Raw genomic sequence first — 21181 nt, 5'->3', positions numbered from 1 at the left:
CTCTTGTGTCACATCAGACATCTTTGTAAGTCAGCTTCCAAATTGCTTCTAGTCCTGTCTTTCTGTAAACAACGCTTAAACTTAGCTTTTGCTTAATAAGCCTTCATGACTCGTCACCACCTGTTATGTGATGCCCATACACTTTTCTTCCCTTTTTACGTCAAGCTGTCTTAAGGCAGGGAGCCTTTCCGTCTTGTTCACTTGCACCCCTAGCAAGTAGCACCCAACAGGCATTACAGAAACATTTTTGAAGAAATGAATTACCATAACATATAAGAAGCTTGATATGGCTCGGCTCTGTGTCTCCACTCAAATCTCATGTCAAATTTTAACCTTATTGTTGAAGGTGGGGCCTGATGGGAGGTGATTGGATCATGGGGGCAGTTTCTAATGATTTAGCACCACTGCCCTACTGCTGTCTTGTGAGTGAGTTCTCAGGAGATCTGGTTGTTTGAAAGTGTGTAGCAACTCCCCCTTCGCTCTCTTCCTCTGCGCCAGCCATGTAAGATGTGCCTCCTTCCTCTTCGCCTTCTGCCATGATTAAGTTTCCTGAGGCCTCCTCAGCCATGCTTTGTGTACAAGCCTGTGGAACTGTGAGTCAGTTAAACCTCATTTCTTTACAAATTACCTGGTATCCGGTAGTTCTTTAGAGCAATGCAAGAAGGGACTGATACAACCCTTCATGACCTGACTCCAAGTTACTTTTCTGGTCTTTTCTCTAGTTACTTCTCCAATGAACATTATGTTTTAGCCATGCCAAATTCTGTTTTATTGTTCACCAATATGGGGAATTTCATATCTCTTTAAGATTTTCCTATGCTCATCCCATCTGTCAACAACAAGCTTATCTCCTAGATCCTGGAGAATGATTGGATCTTATATTTTTTTATTAGTCCAACAGATATTTATTTACTTAATGGTGTAAGTTTCAAGGCTAGGATAGGAGTACTGTTACGAACAAAAAGAGAACTCTCTGTCCTCCTGGAACTTATGTTCTAGTGTAATGGCATATGAAGAGTCTGTCAGGTAGTGGTGAATACTGTGATGGAATAGAATGCACATAGTCCTGGAGGGAGGAGCATTTTTGATATGGTCAAGATGTAGCCTGAGCAGAATGGTGGACAATGGGGTTGGGGAAGTGGTTAGAGGCACCTGCTGTAGGTCAGGGCAAGAACTTTAGAATGAGCTTAGAGCTCTCCTCTCCATTGTATACGGGATCAGTTTGCCTTTGCCTTGCTGCTTCCACCTCAGCCGTGGTACTTGGTCTCTTGATATATCAGGAGCCTGAAACCCACTAGCCAGAGTTGCTTGCACAGTTCTAGGCTTACACAGCTTTGTAGCAGTGCCAAAGTACCCTGTGCTTTGAGGATCTCTATCTCTGGAAGCAATGAACAATAGATTATCATCCTGAATTTAGACTCATTATCATTTTCATAATCTTGGACAGATTATATAATCTCTCCAAACTTTAATAATTTTCTCATCTAAAGTAGCCGTAGTTAAAAAAAGTTGATGTGCGATTAAATGACTGGAATGAAACTCCACAGAACTTTCTCTTTTTTGCCCACTGATATATCCTAAATAACTGGAACAGTGACTGGCCCTTAATAAGTATATTGGGAATGAATCAATATATGAATGAATGATGCAATGAATGTAAAGCACATGAAACAACCCCTGGTACATGTGTTGAATAAATGTTATTGTTATTACAACTGTTATCATAATTTGTAAAATTAGGGAAACTTGTGAGGATATTGTGGTTGTATTGCAAATGTACTTCTTGATCGTCTATGAGGCCTGTCTGCTGCATTGGCACTTCTGCCCAGGCTCATGGTGCCTGGCTTCTGTGTCCAAGCATGTGCCCAGGGAAGGAGGCCTGGCATCATGGACTGGAGCACCCAGCCAGCTTTCTGGTTTCTCTCTACTCCTGTTTCCTAGCTCTGGACTGTTGTGGGTAGGTCCTGAGAATTAGTTTCTGCTAGCCTCATCTCCCAGAAAGGATCTTGTTTCTGGCTTCCTTTTCCAGGACTGAAGTCAATTCTTATCTTTACCTGACATCAAACCCACTTGTAAGTCCATCTCTACCCTAATACCTGCCTCCGCATGTCAGATCTCTCCTCATAATGTTAATACCTGTTCAGCTGAACTGAAGTTTTGTCCTCCTTCTCTAGGGATTGGTTGGTGGTAGGTTAATACTTCTCTTGCCATGATGTTTTCTTGCTTTCTGAACACTCCTCTTATCCGTGGTTCATGACTGTGGTGCAGATGGAATGGAATGACAGGCAAGTAGAGGCCCTCACTGCATATTTAAGGAAAGATTTAGCCAACTCACAACCCCCAAGTGTGTGCAGTTTTTCAGAGTATGAATGACAGAAATACTTTTCTAGTACAATTTGTGTAAATGCTGGGGTGAAAAGTGTTATTCGGAAGCTCAGGTGTCATTTTAACCATCCTCTGCCCAATGAACAAAGGAAAGTAGGCATGCATCTGTTGTAATCCTTAAAAATGTATTGAGGCCTTTGGAAATGCCAGTAGTAAATTTTGGCTCCCAGTTTGGATTGGATTGGTTGCCCTTTTGAAAAGTATCCATTTGCAACTTGAATAAGAACATCTGCTTTTCATGGCTAGTTCAGCAACTATCACTAATAGGAAATATTTTTTAAAATATTAGTATAAACTGCACATTGTTGTGATAGCTTGGCACCTTACCAACATAGGAAACAGACTGATAATTGCTATCAGGAAATTAAAAATTGCTGCATTACATAGACAGTTTTACTAGTCTTTAGGAGAGTACTGTTCCATGTGCTTCAATGTGAGGATTTTAATGGAAGGATTCTGTTTTTGAAACTGAAGACAAATATTTCAGAATAATGTAATTTGGATCATTGAAACATATGGGGGATTTTAGTTGAGAGTCCCAATAGGCCAATGGTTTTGGCTCTTATTTCTGTTAATAAAATACAGTTGTTGACATTGATATCCATTCTCCTAAGATGCAAAAGAATGTAAGATGAAAGGCTGGGCTAGAATGGCAAAGTCTGTGTTTGAAGGGATGTTTATTTTGTCCCACTTCTGGTACTTTGATTAGTTATATGCCCTCTATGAAACTGAGTTATCAGCATGAGGATATGTGAGTAGAGAAAAGGATGTTTTTACACTTAGCCATTATAAATTAAATGTAATGCTGAGAGGCATCTGTCCTGAGTATAAAATGTAGAAGGTGAAGTTAGCGTTTCATTGAAGGCCATGAAACCATTTTGAAAATACTGAGTGAGCCACCAAAGACAAGATATTTTTTAAAAGCTGGGTAGCAAATGAAGTTACTTGCTAAATTAATTATGAGATATTCCTAGGATAGAAACATATAATCTCATCAAGTTAAGAAAATATGTGGAAAACTTGACTTAAAGGGGAAAAAAATATTAATAGCTTTGAAATAGCTTTGAAACCAGAGACTGATTCTCCCAATCGTTGCTACTCACCAGTGACCACAAGTTTCACATTTAGTTCCATAGCTAAATTAGCCCAGCTCAGGGAGGAGCTGTTACTGAGATTCCACAGTGTCTCTGTTGGGACCTTCAATAAGGTGTTCATATTTTTTTTTCTATTGTATTAGGAGTGCATATTGATATAGAGAAAGGTAAGTGAACGGACAGGTAGGTACATAGAGTATGGTGATTAAGAGTGCTGGCTTGGGGTCACACTCATTGGTTTTCAGTACAGCTGTATTGCTTACTAATTGTGTGGGCTTGGGCAATTTAACCTCCTTATGTCTCAGATGCCTCAACATCAGATTATACAGCATCAACCTCTTGGGTTGCAGTGAGGATTAGATGAGCAGCTATATGCACAACTCTTAGCACATGGTCTGGCTCACAGTAAATATGCAAATACCTGTATTATTTTTGTTACCAAGATAATGACAAAATGACTGTTGCTTCATGCCACTGTGTGATTTGTTGCATGGCAATAGACAACTGAAATAATTACCTAAACATGATTTCAATCTATTAGGTTTGTTAACCCTTACCCAGAGAGAGGGAGGAATTCACTGATGTGCTTGTATATAAGCAAAGGTTTTGCAATTAGTTGTTAACCTGTTAGTGGAACTGGCACATCTGCAATAGGACTTGAAAAAAATTGCTGTTATTGGTGTTTGTTGTTGTTAGGGTAGAAGTGAGAGAAGTTGAATTCTCTAAGAAATCTTTTTTATGCAAACCCCTAATTGCCCTGTAATCTGATTCTGATACTTTTTCTATAGGAAGAGGTACCCACAGGATGTTACTTTTAAGCAGTTGGCACTCTTGCATTGCAAACCTTTAAGAATCTGCTATGCCATCCTGGTGGCTCATGCCTGTATTCCCAGCACTTTGGGAGGCCAAGGCAGATGGATCACTTGAGGCCGGGAGTTTGAGACCAGCCTAGCCAACAAGGTGAAACCCCCGTCTCTACAAAAAATAGAAAAAATTAGGCGTGGTGGCGCATGCCTGTAATCCCAACTGCTTGGGATGCTGAGGCACAAGAATTGCTTGAACCTGGTAGGCAGAGATTGCAGTAAGCTGAGATCGTGTCACTGCACTCCAGCCTGGGTGATAGAGTGAGACTCTGTCTCAAAAAAAAAAGAATCTGCTATGAAAGTGTCCCAACTAACTTGGTGCAGTGAATCTTGACTGTTCATATGTCCCTTACATCACTGTCTAGCATAATGTAGATGTGGGCAGGGGCGACATATTCTTATTTCTCATCACCTGTAGCTGAACATGAAGATTTAAAGCGGATGTGTATTTCAATAAAATATCATATTTCCTGTATTTACAAAGAGCAAAACAAATACCAGCAGTTATTTTTGACTTATGACAGGAACCCTTGTTTAAAAGCTTAGAACTGTTGAGTATTGACTAGCTAGCTCCTTATTACTCCATTTGTGCAAAATGAGTCAAGGTCAGGAGGAGAGAAAGGAAAAGACCTGCCTTGGGAGGTTAGGAGGGCACATTGTAGGAGCTGACCTGGAAAGTCACCCCATTGTATGTTTTTATGAGTTCTGGTCATTGAAGATCAGTCCGTTTCCTTGCTGCACATTACATTCAGAATATTTTGAGATGTTGGGATCAACGACTTTTGTGGTTATATGGTTTTTGACAGGGAGAGTGAATGTCAGCTCGACTACTGTGTTGCCAACTCTTTTTTTTTTTTTGAGACAGTCTCCCTCTGTCGCTCAGGCTGGAGTGCAGTGGCACCATCTTGGCTCACAGCAACCTCTGCCTCCCGGGTTCAAGCGATTCTTCTGCCTCAGCCTCCTGAGTAGCTGATACTACAGGCGCCCACCACAATGCCTGGCTAATTTTTGTATTTTTTGTAGAGACAGAGTTTGACTGTGTTGGCCAGGCTGGTCTCAAACTCCTGAGCTCAAGTTACCTGCCCACCTCAGCCTCCCAAAGTGCTGTGATTAAAAGAGTGAGCCACCACGCCCGACCGTTGCCAATTCATATTTGGTAAATGGGATATCAAGATTATCCTTCTCATCCTGTGCACATGGAATTGGTCAACAGCCAACTAACAAATTCTATGGATGATTTTTCATTAATTGGTACAATTCACTCATGAAACAAGTGTATAAGCATACATAAAGTATTTCTTGAGGGTTGTGTAACACCAAAATGTTTGTTATAAATATACAAAGAATACTACGTTACTAAAATTGATTACTGTAATTTTATTCATCTCTTAGGAATCAGTTGAGCTATTGATTCCACAGCAAATGTGTTTTGATTAAGATCGTGGCAAGATATGTTTGACAGCAGTTCCAGATTATTAGAATCTAGTACATATTTAAAGTCTACATTCATCTGAGATTATATGTATCTGATCTTAGCTCAGTGAGATACATCTATCAATATTTTGTTTCAAGGACTGTATTGTCAATGCTGTGTAATTACCATGTGTTGTATAAAAATCACACACCTTCCTAGATAGTTTGGAGCATGCTGTGATACTGAACGCTTTTGTTTATGAGGATTGGGGTTAGATCCATGAATGCAGAGTTGAATATGCTTCACATGTGTTTGCAACAGGCATATATACAGATTGAATCTGCACTAGATGAAAGAGTTTAACAGTTGAAGCTTAGTTCCCCAGCTGTGAACATTGTTATTTATGGTGTTTATTATAGTTGTGGCTGTGAATGATTCTAGAAAATCATAGAAAGATTTCCAGGAAAACTTGATTTCTTAAAAAAATCGAGAATGTTTTATTTTTTTCACTTGTATGTGAAACTAAACTGTACATCTTGACTTTATTGCATGTAGAATTATTCAAGAACAATATAAATTTAAAGAAAAACCATCATGAATATATAGTGATACTTAAATGTGTTAAGTGGAACACAGACCCAGTCAGGTTTTTATGATTTATCAGTTTTTAACTTCGAAGACTCTGGTTAGCTTGCATTTTTTAAACTAATGAGTTTATCACAGCCAGTGGGGAAAATGGTTAAAGTATATCAGCTGTAAATTGGTACAAAGCACTAAAAGGGACATTAGCCTCTAATCAGATTCTAACAGTTCATTAAATCTGCTTTTCCAGAATCGCTCTTTGTCTTTTCTCCTCTTTTGCTTGGGCCTTCCTTATAAGGCATCTTCTTGCCTTCTCATCTGGGCAAGAACTCCTCCAGGGTAGGAAGCAATATCAGCTCATCCTTCATTGTCTACCAGCCAAACAGCCTACAGGGTGCTTTGTTAAGGTGGATTCCTAGAGCTGCTGCCAGACTCCGGAGAGTCCAGGGCTGGCCGGCTGCAGGAAGGCTTTCCTGAGACTGGATGGTGGTAAGCCAAGCTGGCTGCTGCCAACCTCGGAAGCCAGTGACACATTAGGATTTGAGATCCCTGCCCCATGTGAAAACAACCCACAGGCCTCCATGAAAGGGTTTCAAGTTTAGAACAATTCACCCAAGCTCACCAGTAATATACCACAGTTCCTTCTGCTCTAAATTATCTATTAAGATATAAAATTCTGAAAAAAAGGGACAAATCAAAAGCAAACATTTTTAAAAAGTATCCTGCCAATTTTGAAAATATTGAACATTTATAGGGAAATAATATTGATAGTAATTTGTTTTCTTCTTTTTATCACCTAATAGACTAGGTGGTGTAGACTTTTTAAATGCTCATTAACTCCAGAGTAAATTTGCTTTTTTTTGTTGATTCCTTGGAGCAAATATTTATAAGAGGCTCTGTATGTTTTATTTCTTGGAACATTTTTCTTAACAAAAAGAAGAGTCAAGAAATATGAGAAATAGAGTTTCACTATACTGCACTCTGTTGGTATTATTTGGTAATAAGAACATGTAATTTATGATTTGTTGAAAGGAGAGTCGTTTTTATTTATTTATTTTTGAGATGGAGTTTCACTCTTGTTCCCCAGGCTGGAGTGCAATGGCGTGATCTCGGCTCACTGCAACCTGCACCTCCCAGGTTCAAGTGATTCTCTTGCCTCAGCCTCCCAAGTAGCTTGGATTACAGGTGCCTGCCACCACGCCCAGCTAATTTTTGTGTTTTTAGTAGAGACGGGGTTTCACCATGTTGGCCAGGCTGGTCTCGAACTCCTGACCTCAGGTGATCCACCCACCTCAGCCTCCCAAAGTGCTGGGGTTACAGGCGTGAGCCACTGTGCCTGGCCCAGTTGTTTTTATTTAACCTGCTATTTTGTAGGAAAGCAACCATATTAAAGGTGAACACCTGAAGATTTAGAAATTATACTTATCTTTTTCACCAGGTAGGCAAAATATTTAGAAACTGATTTTTTTTCTCTTAATAAGACTACTTTAGTGTCCTGTGGTTACATTCTGTAATTAAGTAAAAATAACCATTCTAAAATCTCAATCAAATTTAGTTCTATCAGATTTGTAGTTGAGTCAATATGTAACAGAGAAATTAGCATTCTAAACATGTTTAAAAATATGAGCCTGATTTGGGCCTTACGCGAGCACTGAAGTGTGATTCTGACTCCCTTCCTAGGTTGCTGACTGTAGAAAATCCCCAAGGCGGTGACAATTACGTAGAAAATAACCTTGATTTAATCTTTTATAAATGGTGTTTTGAAATGTTATTGAGCTACAATATAAATAAGATTTTCTTTTCAAGAGGTGGTAAATTGAGCAAAACATATACCAGAATAAAGACCAAATAATTGTTTGTTATTTAGTTCAGCCTAAAAATTCACTCTTAATCTAAGATTTATGTTGGTTGTTTTTAAAGTAGATATTTGGAGGTTGATAGGTAGAAATTTTCATTTGACCAGAATTGCCATGACATAAAAATTAAATGTATGGAATTATATTGATTTTAAATGATTTAGGCTTTGACTAATATGAGAGTTTATAAATTTTTATGTGATTTTCTCCTTTATGGATATCTTTGCACAATGCAATTTCCAGAACTAAGGGAAGAGAAAAACTTGCCTTCTGTTTCCTTCCACTATTGTGAAAGTGTGATGAATTGTTGCAGCCCCATATAAATTAACGTAAGGTTTCCACACTCCAGTTTATTACAGTCTGACCTCCAACCCAGAGGTCAGAGAATCAGACTGCTTAATTCAACTGCTTGGTCATTATTTCAAATGAAAGTTCAGAGTAGGGGGATAATTGGTTATGCTGATATTCTCATTTAATTATTCTTTATTGTTTAAAAAATTAGGTTAGCAGTACTAAATGTACTACAATGAGGGAAGACTCTCCCACAGGTCCTCTTCTGAATGCTTTAGAGCTGAATCTTTCTCTCTCCCTTCTATTCTCAGAATATCAACACCTTTGAGAACAGAATGTTAATGCTTGATGGGATGCCGGCAGTCAGAGTCAAAACAGAGCTTTTGGAATCTGAACAAGGGGTAAGCACAAGTTTCCAGCAATGCCCCACTCCTTTTGATGAGAGTGGCATTCTTCTGCAGAGCATCCTGAGGTTTGCAGAGCACTTCTACGGTTTCCCTTGCTTAAGCTTTTCTCTCTCAGGTTAAAACAAACAAAAATCTGAGATTGTGATTGATCTGTACCCATTTGCAACTTCAACTATTATTTCCTTGGAAGGGATAGTGTCCTAAAATTTGGAAGGCATAATGACATTATAAGAACCATATGGCTATATCTAAATTGGTAAATGATTTGAAAAGCTAATAAAAATCCAAAGCAAAGAGGAAGTATTAAAAAATAAGGTGGGAATATAACCTCAGTGTCATCATAGTTTGGTTATTCTAATCAGGAAATGACAAAGTACAGCTATGAGAATGTTACTGTTTGTTGGATGGGTTTCTCTTTTGACATTTGTACTTGCCCTTTCTTACTGTAGGAGTACTAGGGTATAGTTGATGAGGTCACTGAATTTGAAAAATTTCTAAAAGCAAAAGAAAGATTATTTAACAGTACATAGCCAAACCAATGAATTCATTTATGGGTACTGAAAATACAAGTACTACGAGTGCATATTTTTTTAATGACATAGATTTTATAATGAACATTTATGGCTTCACTGGTTTAGTTAAGAGCATAAGTGCAGGATAATTGGTTGCAGCATTGGCAACTTTAAGAGATAAAGTGCTGCTTATGTGGCTGAGTGCCCATTGGCTACTTATTTTATTAAACCACCACCACTGAGGCAGCACAGGTGACTGATAGAAGGACATAAATACATATATAATCTTTACCTTATCAGTGTCTCTCTTATTAAAAAATCATAACTAAAAGTTAGCAATGTTTTGTACTTGAACATTCAAAAGAAATTTTAAATGTGAATAAAATCTCACTGTTAGAATATAAAAATCAATGTGGATGAGTACATCTGGGATCCCACTCAAAGGATTAGGATATTGATGTCCCAAAAGGATTTCATAATGAGAACATTCAAGATTATGGATCCAGATGGTAGTATTTAGAGGGTCTCTTCAATAACTTCTGCATACCTGAGCATCACATAGCGGGCTGTGTGGCATCTCAATATAATTTCTGTTTTTCAGTGTAAGCCTGTGTTTGAACAGAGCCTCATCGTGGTAGAGGATGTCATTTCACCTCTATGTTCTGGGTTGAGTTTTGTAGCTCTGAAATGAACTTTGTGGAGTATGTCAACCAATAACATGACTCCACAGTCCTATACGTGATATAATGACCAATTCATAATAGATTCAGCCCAAGACACAGGCAGTAGAGGATCATGAAGGAGAAGACCGTGGCAATTACTAACATTGGTTCAGTATAGACAACCTTTCAGAAAAAGTCATGTGTTCAACTGGATTTTCTAGCTGGATTCACTAAGTTAAATTGTATATATCTTCCAAACCTTATAGATAGTTTTAACCTTTATTGATTAACCTAACCATGGGGAGGATTTGTCTTAGTTTTTTAGAGTTCTGTTTTCTTAATTCATTCCTTAATCTAGTTGCATTATCATGAGTTTAGTAAAATAAACTTCTGCTCAACTCATATAGAGCCTGGCGTCTCATTCAGAAAGGATAGCCTTTTCCCACTGCTCATGGGAAAAAAAAGTGAAAAAGCAGTCTGTATTTCACAATAATTTCTTCAACTTGAAATAACAATCTGTTCAAACTGTGCATGTTGGAGGAAGGCAAAAACTACAGCAAACCAGTCAGAAACTTAGCCCCAGACCAATGGTCAAAGCCAGGATAGTGGGTTGCTGTCACCAGTCTTGGTAATCTTTAACAATATCCATATAGTTCTTTCCCCTTTATTTTTTGGTTTCAAGGTAAGGTCTACCTGAAATATTTAGGTGCACAAAAAACAAAAGCCACTATTCCCAGCAGTTTTGCAGTGTGAATAAGAACCCCATGTCACATTATTTATAGAAAGCATTTTTTTTGTCCTTAGATGGGGACATGAAAAGTTGTGGGTTCATAGGTATTGCCTAATGCCTGTTCATGAAAATCGATTTTCCTCCTTGTGAATGGAGCTGATGTTGGTATTTTAACTCTTATTTAGATTGTGCATATTGGAGGGAAATAGAACTTTTTTTTTTCCTTTGGGTTTATGTGTACCTCTTAAATATATGACAGATACAATTTCATTCTCTTTTGTAGCAAAGCTTCAAGAGAATCAGCCTGTAGTGTTTAATGAAATGTATAATGATTTAACTCTATTAGAATACAATAATTTTAACAATTTTATAATGCTTTAAATCAACTCTTGTTTGAAACAAAGTCTAGAATTTTGGTGACTTTCATTTTTGGCCACTTTGCTGGGTTTCTCATTGAGAAGATGTGTTGGGTGTTATATACCATATAATGTTCAGAATCTTAGAACTATTTTTAGATAAGGAGAGCCAGAATTTTGAATATTTCATGACTTCCTCATTTATGACTTAAAGGCTGGTTGAAGTTTAATTCTTTGTAAGAAAAACACATTAGTGAAATTTCAATAAATAATTACAGTCACATGTATAATTATGGGCATTTATTTATCTATTTTTTACAACATAGAGTTTTGCTTGCTATGTTGCCTGGGCTGGACTCAAAGTCTTGGGTTCAAGTGATCCTCCTGCATAAGCCTCTCAAGTAGCTGGGGTTATAGACATGTGCCACCATGCCCAGCTGATTATGGACTTTTGAAAAAGATGAGACATGTTAGTTAACAATGAACAAAAAGTGATAGAAACTTGTCTGTGTCACAACAATGAAAGAAAGCTTGAAGAAAGCCTGAAGGTGGTACATTGGTTGGAATGTATAATCACTCTGAAAAACCTAGTTTTGGTACTCTGTCTTTAAGAAATAGATACTAATCTCAATCTTTTGGTGAAGAAAAGTTGGTATTTATCTCAGGCTGCACACAGCATTTTAAAGATATGCTACTCTACATGCCCTTGTGTTTCAGTGCACCAGAAAGGCATGTAGTTGTTCTCTGCTGCATGTTATAAAGAATCCTTTAGGTCTTCTGCTGTCAGGTGGGCTCTGCATGTCTCCCCACCCCTCCAAGGAATTCAGGACCTGAGGAGCACATTTCAGAGATTAAAGACAGACTGGGAACAGGCCTGCATCTCTTCTGTGAAAAGTTCTGGCTGCCTTGCCTCATTCTCTTAATGAGATTTATGGTGTGTGTATGTGGTCATGTGTCTTCAATCAGAGTGTAAACTCCTAGAGGACAAGGACTATTTCTTATATTTCTGGTTTGTATCTCTTATAGTTTCTGGCACATGGTGAATACATTATTTATTCAGCTTGTCTGGGCATTATATTTAGCATGGTGAAAAATATAAAATCAGTCAATAGATAATTGTCAACCTGCTCTATGTCATAGGGTTATTGTGAACATAAAAATCAAAATTGTAAATATTGGAAATACGCATTCTCATTGGTGACAGGAGTCCTCATCTCGTAGCCATGTGAACCGGATAGGTGTGGTAGCATATGGGCACCACCTCTGTGTGCCTTCTGTTTGGAGTTCTCTGACTCTTGCATTTTTAGTTAAGTGAAAGCTAGGTAGATAATTATTGCAGTCACCTGAAATGTGACTTCGGTTTTCTTGCTCGTCGGTAACACAGCACATGCTGCTGGCAGCCTCTAGGAAGGGCATGTGCTCTTGTGATACGCTTCAGGGGCACAGCAAGGAGTGCTTGAATGACTTTGTCTGTGACTTTGGTGCGTGCGTCCTGCTATTACAAGAGCTTCCCAAATGCTGTTAGCCTTTGGATGTTCTAACATGTTACTAACCAAAGGACTGAAACGAGAAGAGTATTAGAACTATCACACCCAGAGATAAGGTAGTATATAGAGGATACTGCCCCAAAGATATACTATGTGATTTTATTCCTGGCCCTGCAGTTCACCAGCTGGAATGACATTAGGAAGTTATTTTCTATCTCCAGGCCTCTATGCCCTCATCCATACAGTGGGGGTGCTGGAGATGAGGGCTTCTCTCCCAGGTGAAGTCTGCCATTCTATGATCCTGATGAGGAGCAAGGGGTGAGATAGAGCCTTTCTATTTATGCATTTAAGAGTCTTACTGCAGTGAAGCTTCCTGTGTATGGAAGTGCAAATTCACAGACTTCAAAGTGAGAAAGACCTGAGTTCAGATGGTTGGTATTCAGCCTGGTACCAGCTGTGTGGGTCATGCTTAGTCTCTCTCCTCTAATCCTACTCACCTGGAAGATGGAATTAACCACCCATCTTCACAGGAGCCTGCCTGCCTTTGGTGGGTGCTGAGTCAGTGTTCTCCTTTTGAAGAGAAACAGGAGAAAAAGGCCATATTACTTTTGTTTATGTTGCTGCAATCCTCATGAAGTATCTAGTAGAGATTTCAACATCTATGTTAATTCATAATTCTCCAAGTAGGCATAGGGTAGGTAGATCTGAAATTAGAACGCTTTTTTTAATTTGAATTTTTATTTAAGCATATCTGGAAGAATGTTTCAAATTCTGATTAGAGTTTATTATGTGAAATAATGGAACACAAAAAATAATGTCAATAACAGAATAAAAACAGAATCATGGAACCAAAAAAATGAAAATAGTTTATTCTGCCTAATTTTGTGTATTTGAAATTCTTTAAATTAAAATGTTTTAAAAAGAAAAGATGAGCTCTCTAAATAAAAATATTCTTGAAAACTACATAGGTGCAGAGGACTCAGAGGGAGACCTGAAAGAAACATTTCTTAGTCACCCTCACTGTTTATTTCCTAAGTCTGAGGAATCTGCCGCGGGGAAGGAGCTGACCTGAGTGTCTACACTAACTGCAAGGGTGTTGAAGCCATTGGTTATCCTGCCTCTCTTCTCTCCTGTAGAACCAGGTACAGTTCTGATCCGTGGGCCGGCAGAGAAGAGCGGCAATAGTGTGGCAGAAACAGGGAAAGAGATTGGGTGTTTTGCTCATTTTAAGTCCTCTAAGCAGTCAGTAATTGAGTGGAAGACAGATTCCTTTCTGTTACCCTTGGGGAAGCGAGCCTAATGCCTCTTTGCCATAGCCATGTAGCTAGAAAGGGTGCAGGCATTGCCGCAGACAAGTATAGAATCACGTCAATACTCCATGCCTTAACTACCAGGAAATATCCACCTTGGCCAGACCAGAGATTCCTATGCACTCCCTCATTTTAGAGGCAGAACAAAAGAGGATAAGGGAGACTCGGTCTTTTCCCTAGAGGCAGCTTGCAGTAACTCTTAGAAACCATTCTGCAGGACATTAATAACAAGGTGTTGAAGCTATTCCTATATCACAAAGAGCTGACTAGCATCATGAAGTCAGCTGTAATGTAACTTCCTTAAGAGCAGAGCTTATGCTTTATGTTTCTTGTTATTCCTCATCATCTCAGCACAAGAGCTTATGAATCGGCAGGGCTCAATAAATGGTGATTCATTCATGTGCTATTTGTTGTAAGTGAGAGGCTGTTTGCCACACTGGAATTGAGAGGATTTGGAGATGGGTGCTTTTTTGAAAAAGACTCCAGTCGTTAGGCTTAATAAAGAAATATAGACGGGTGCAGGTATTGTAGCTGAACCTGGAAATGTGCTATGGAATGTTTACTTAATGCAGGAAATAAATCACATTAAAATTCAGTAGCATTAGGGGGGAAAAAACCCAACAATTAGCCTAACTTTTTTCCTCAGTAAACCTATTTAATTTTACACTAACGATCTAGTGTACATCTGTGTGTAAAGGCGTAGTAAGACAGTGTTACTTTAATGACTTTATCAGAAGTGAAAAAAGGGCATTATTAAAAATGCCACTTGCATTACCCTTTAACCAGGGGCTCATTATTCCCTCTCCTGCTGTGGAACAGGGGCCAGCGTTTGACTAAATTGGTAGAATTATCTTGGAAATACGAGTTTGCTTATCATTTAATATTCTCTGATGACCTGCTGCTTGAGATCTTTTGATCTGTAGTGAAATCTTTGCATGTCACTACCTGGCTTCAAAGAAAAACATTTGCAGTTGCTGTGTTATGGCTAATGTGAGAAGACCATTTTTTTTTTTTAAGCAGAAAGAAATATCTACTGTTGCAAAACTCCTATTTTAAGAAGAGGTATCCTCCACTAAAGATGCAGAGTTAGACTGATTTTAATAATGTCAGAATGGCCAATAAATATATTAATACAAGGAATTGAAAATCAATGAGCTGTGATAGTAATTACAGATAGTACCCAAGGGAAATATAGCAGGCAGACAAATCCTTTCCCTCAGGGCCTGCCCTGGGCAAAGCTATGAAGTTGAGAATTCTGTCCTTCTTCCCTTTAGCAATCTACTTTCTCTTTCAGCTTCATTCTCCTGCCACCCACAATCCAGATGTCCCTGCGCTCTGATGGTGCTGTAATGGTTCAAGGTACCAACAGATGACCAGTTCTAACCACAGTCTCATTAGTTGAAGAGAATGTAAAGTGTCCTTTCCTAGAGTTATTTGCATTTTTATAGGGTCAGTGCTTTGTAAAAAGGAATATTTCTTAAGGAAATTAAATGCTCTGAGTAATTTGAGCATTTTGATTTCAGGCAAATTAACCTTTCCAGAATATTTCAGCTTCTACAAGATCATGGTCTGCATTGTCTCCTTGTCTTTGTGGAAGAATTTTTTAAAAAAAATCTGGACCATCAAGCGTGTTTTCTCTGTAGATGTGTTTTCTTGAGCTAATGTTTGCATACCGGTTCAGAGTTTATAAAGTGCATCACAAAAAATATCCTTTTTTATTTTTTATTTTTTTTTGAGACGGAGTCTCGCTCTGTCGCCAGGCTGGAGTACAGTGGCACGATCTCAGCTCACTGCAATCTCCACCTCCCAGGTTCAAGCGATTCTCCTGCCTCAGCCTCCCAAGTAACTGGGATTATAAGTACACGCCACCATGCCTGGCTAATTTTTGTATTTTCAGTAGAGACGGGGTTTCACCATGTTGACCAGGATGGTCTCGATCTTCTGACCTTGTGATCCGCCTGCCTTTGCCTCCCAAGGGGTTGGGATTATAGGCCTGAGCCACTGCGCCCGGCCAAAATATCCTGTTTAACCTTTAGAGGAGTTTTGCTTCTGACCACGAAGGATTAACTCTTGTGGGAATTGACTCCCACCATGAACAACTAGAAACTCAGACGAAATAAGAGATGTTTTTTCACATATTGGACAACAAGCGATGGTCCTTGAGAGGAGAGCAGAAAACGTGATGAACTCTACAGTGGCCTCAGCTTACTGCTTGGAGGTAACTTCCGGGCGGCAAAGCGGGGAGGAAGAACCCAAACAGGGCCTCACCGTCTCACTGAGCTAAGCAGACAGGGCTTGGTATTTGGAGAAGTTAGGACAACTAGTTTGTGAGAAGAATACTGTAGAGGAGGGAATTGCACAAAGAGAGAGCTCTGGAGATCTCCAGAGGGGCCCACTAAAGGGTTTGTTGAGTACTTATCTTCCTGTGTATTGAGGAAGACAAGGAAAGGCCGGCCATACAGCAGTAGGTTGAACAATTCTTGGAGCTCACATAAAGCTGACAGAAATCAGGGTGGAGAGACCTCTTCATATGTGAGGCATTGGGAAGAGGGCTTGGAAGGGTCACAGCTTAGTGGCCCTTAGTCCTGGAATAGACTGCTCTGGACCTACCCTGACAAGCCTTAGAAACAAGCATTGAAAGGACCTAACTGATCTGCAAGTCACTCAACTGTATACCAGAACAAAAATGCACTCCAAAGAATACACGATCTAGTGCTGAATGATGTAAAAATCACAATGTCTGGCATCCGATCAAAATTACCAGATGTACAAAGAAGCAGGAAAATAGAACTTATAACCAAGTTTTAAAAATGAATCAATAGAAACACATCCAGAAATGACAAATAATTGGCAAAGATCTTAAAACATCTATTTTGTATCTTATGTGCTCACAAATGTGAAGGAAAACATGAAAATGATGAGAAGAGAAATGGAAGGTACAAAAAGATAAAAAATTAAACAGATGAAACATACACCATGTATGTCTGTTTTTGCATTGCTGTAAAGAAATACCTGAGGCCAAGTGCTCACGCCTGTGATCCCAAGAGAGGTGGATCACTTGAGCACAGGAGTTCAAGACTAACCTGGACAATGTGGTGAAACCCCATTTCTACAAAAAATACAAAAATTAGCCAGGCGTGGTGACACATGCCTGTAGTCCCAGCTACTCCGGAGGTTGAGGTGGGAGGATTGCTTGAGCTCGGGAGGTGGAGGTTGCAGTAAGCCAAGATCCCATCACTGCACGCCAGCCTGAGCAACACGAGACTCTGTCTCAAAAATAAATAAATAAATAAATCATGGCAGAAAGCAAAGTGGGAGCTCGTGCATCATGTGGTGAGAGGGAGCTGGTGCCAGGATAACACCTTGTGAACTCAGAGTGAGAACGCATTTATTACCATGAAGACAACACCAAACCATTAATGAGGGATCCGCCCCCATGACCCAAACACCTCTCCCTAGGCCCACCTCTGACATTGGAGGTCGCATTTCAACATGAGATTTGAAGGGGAAAAAAACTTCCAAACCATATCATACTGTATTTAAAATTTTAAAAGTACAGTGGATGACATTAATAGATACTGCAGAAGAAAAAATGTCTGAATATGTAGCGATAAAAACTATCCAAAGTAGGCCGGGCACGATGGCTCATGCCTGTAATCCCAGCACTTTGGGAGACCGAGGTATGTGGGTCACCTGAAGTCAGGAGTTCAAGACCAGCTTGGCCAACATGGCAAAACCCTGTCTCTACTAAAAAATAAAAAAGTACAAAAATTAGCCAGGCGTTGTGGCTCATGCCTATAATCCCAGCTACTCAAGAGGCTGAGGGAGGAGACTCACTTGAGCCCGGGAGGTGGAGGGTGCAATAAGCTGAGATAGTGCCACTGCTCTACAGCCTGGACGACAAAGCAAGGCTGCATCTGTCTCAAAATAAATAAATAAATAAATAAATAAATAATAAAAACCTATCCAAAATAAAGCACAAAGCACAGAGAGAAAAGAAATAGAGGCTTAAGATAAAAACAGAGCTTCAGTAAGCAGCTGTGGAACAATAGCAAGTTGCTTATCATACATACAATTGGACTTTTAAGAAGAGGGAGATCAGAAAAAAATATTTGAAGAAAAAAAGCTGAACATTGTTCAGATGGGATGGAAACTATAAACTCACAAATCCCAGGAAGTTTAATGAGCCCGAAGCAGAATAAATGGCACTAAAACACATAATAATCAAATTGCTGGAAACAAGTAATGAAGGACATAGTCTTAAAAGCAGCCAGGGGGCAAAAAATACACCTTACACATGAAGGAAGATAAATCAGTCTTCTTATCTGAAATCAGTCAGGAAAGAAGAAAGAAATTGCAGGCAGAAAGAAACGGATACTAGGTAGGAATTTAGATTTATACAGGAAATGAGTAATGGTAAACATATAAGTCAATATAAAAGAATTTAAAAATCTTTTTAAAAGACGGTTGACTGCTGAAAGCAAATATAACAATGCATGGTGGAGTTCGTGACATACTGAATGAAAATGAGTAGTAACGACAGCACAGGGCAGGGTTATGGAAGGAAGTATAGGTAGAGTTCTCCCACCACTTGTGAAGTGGTATGGTATTATTTGAAGGTAGGTCAGTAAGTCGTAAGTGATAACTTGTGATAAAGCCTTATGTTGTAAATTCTAGAGCAACCACCCATACAAAACAACCAGATACAGTTGTCAGGACCAATAGTGGAGATGAACCAGAAACACTGCAAAAAAACCCCTCAATTTATCTAAAAGAAGAAAAGGCAAAAGGAACAGAGTACAGATAGCAAGATGGTACATTCTAGAGTAATCAAAGGATAGAATCTATAGTAGTCAAAATCTTCCACAGTAGAATGAAGTTGCCAGGTGTTGGGGGAGAGGGAAATAGGGAGTTGTCCTGTGAGTACAGAGTTTCAGTTTTGTAAGACGAAGAAAGCTCTAGACATCTGTTATACAGCGTTGTGAATATAGTTAACACTACTGAGTTGTACACTTAAAAATGGTTAAGAGGGTAAATTTTATGTTATATGTTCTTTACCACAATTAAGAATTTAAAAAAAAAACATTTTTTGAACCAGAGGGCTTAGGATTTATAACTGTATAGGAGAGCAAATATGGATTACTAAACTGGCTAAGGGGAGACGAGCAGATTGCTTTGTATAGTTCAAAGGGGCAGTGATTTTTAAGAAATCTGTTTGTTATAGCAGCAACCATGTGTGAGTATATGGCCTTCCTTATACTTACAATGAAAACTTAGATGAATTTTGGCTTTGACAGCATTCTTCTTGTAACTCTAGAGGAAGAAGTTTCATATGAAAGGTAAGACTATTCGTGTTTAGCCTTGCCAGTCCTGTTGATTGCCTGTGTACGAGGCCTGTCCTCAGATCAGAAACTGGAATTCTTATGTCTGGTAACATTTTATTTTAGAAAAGTTTAAATATCTATAAAAAAACCTATCAAGAGAAATTAGAAGACATGATCACATCTTGAAATAAAAGCTATTAATAGTTTAGAAAACTTTCTTCCTGGAACATAATTATTCTGTGGTGAACATTGTTTTAAGATAAAAAGTGAAAGGATAGAAAAAGATACGTTATGCAAACACTAAATAACAGCAAAACCAAAATGTTGGTGCCCTGTATTCATATCAAAGTAGGCCTCAGAACAATAATATAACCAGAGATAAAATTGAGCATCTCATAATAAGGATGTCAATTCATTAAGAGAACATAATAGTTTCATGTGCTTGTCTGCCTTAGTAATCCTTTGAGTAGATGTAATATTGTTTTTATTAGTAAATAAAGTTGCAGAGATGATATGCATGTAAGATCACACAACAAGTAAGTAACAGGCACTGAACTGTAGTCCATGTCTTGTGAAGCAGTCTTTTCATTATTGCAGGGTATTTGTCTTTGTAACTTGGTTTTGGTCATTGTAACTAGTTATCACATTGGACATGATCTGATATCAGACATAATTCCTACTAATATATTGATGTGTAAGAAGAATCTAATATAGATCTTGTGAAAAGTTTTTGTTCAGTACCCCAGTAAATGCAAATTTGCCTAGAGTCACAGAGCCTTTTATGCAGTATCCTACAGTAAATGTGAACTCTTTTGAATCACTTTTTCACCTTAATTTCATAGGATTAAAAAATATTTTACTACATAAGATATGTTTGTTTTATATAAAATAATGTTTGTATTTACTTAATGGGCAAACATAATCCCTGGTCACCACATGGGCAAAATTCTATTTCACTGTGTGTCTATCAGTTTTTGAAATCAATAGATTGAGCAGAACTGACACCACATATTAGATTCACCTTCTAGAAAACTCCCCTAGTGTTTTGAGAAACCAATGTAACAATAAAGATGTCAACAGGTTTTTTTTTGTTTTGTTTTCTTCACAAATTATGTCAGAGAATCATCACTGAGAAAAATGCTGTGCTCTGAAGGCATTCGACCTGGTGACAATTTTGATCTGTTTCATGTCTTACTAGCTGATCATATCTGTGGCTACAGAAGAAGGAAACTGTGTTCAGTGTCATTGGTCAGTCCTTTCTGTTGTCTTAGGAAAATGCGAAGAAAGTGTCATAAGGAAATATGAACTTCTTCTCATCTATCTTAAATGAACTATAATGTTCAAGGTGACTCATAGTCTCTATGACTGATTTTAACTCTCAAACTCCAATTTCATTGCCATATTCTTGTCATAACTAATTATATCTTTTTCAGTAAATTCATGAGGATAATAATTGAGATTATTCACTCTTTAAAGCCTTTATCTGCTAAATAAGGCAGTCTTGTTTCCTTAAAATTCAGATAAAGAAGGAATTTCTTTTCTTTTTTTTTTAAACTGTGGTTATACACTTTATTTTTAACTTGAAATAAATTAATGCAACTGTGCATTTAAAACCTTGAGCCTCCCTTAGCTAAGTCAGCTCTAACAAGGTAGTAGAATGAGACTTCTGGGTTGCTTGAAGTTTTGTTATAAATTTCATATAAAAGATGAGTATTCAGACTACTTAAAAATAGTCAATGTATTGTAAATGGTAAAAAAAAAAAAGGCAAAGTATTTGAGGTGGAGCATTTTCTATAAACAGTGCAGGGGCTGCTGGTTCTGATCATAGATATATTTTCAAGATTATATTTTTCCCCAATCAGCATTATACTCATGAAAACTTACTTAGTGTTGAAAATTTAACATTCT

At 38.3% G+C, this 21181-nt stretch overlaps 1 protein-coding gene across 9 annotated transcripts in view; it reads left to right on the top strand.

Annotated features, from left to right (window-relative positions):
• The window catches only part of KLF12 (KLF transcription factor 12), a 618595-nt gene that overhangs the window by 353964 nt on the left and 243450 nt on the right, over positions 1–21181 (top strand). For 5 of the 9 annotated variants that reach the window (XM_055360484.2, XM_055360485.2, XM_055360486.2 and 2 more), the window contains exon 3: positions 8797–8886. The exons of 3 other annotated variants lie outside the window; for them this stretch is intronic. In XM_055360484.2, the coding sequence (XP_055216459.1) occupies positions 8797–8886 (90 nt within the window). One more of the 9 variants, XM_055360491.2, reaches the window with a different exon arrangement.

This window comes from Gorilla gorilla, chromosome 14 (genome assembly GCF_029281585.2).
Source record: "Gorilla gorilla gorilla isolate KB3781 chromosome 14, NHGRI_mGorGor1-v2.1_pri, whole genome shotgun sequence".
Classification (NCBI taxonomy): Eukaryota; Metazoa; Chordata; class Mammalia; order Primates; family Hominidae; genus Gorilla; species Gorilla gorilla.
This window is presented reverse-complemented; position numbering and strand designations above follow the sequence as displayed.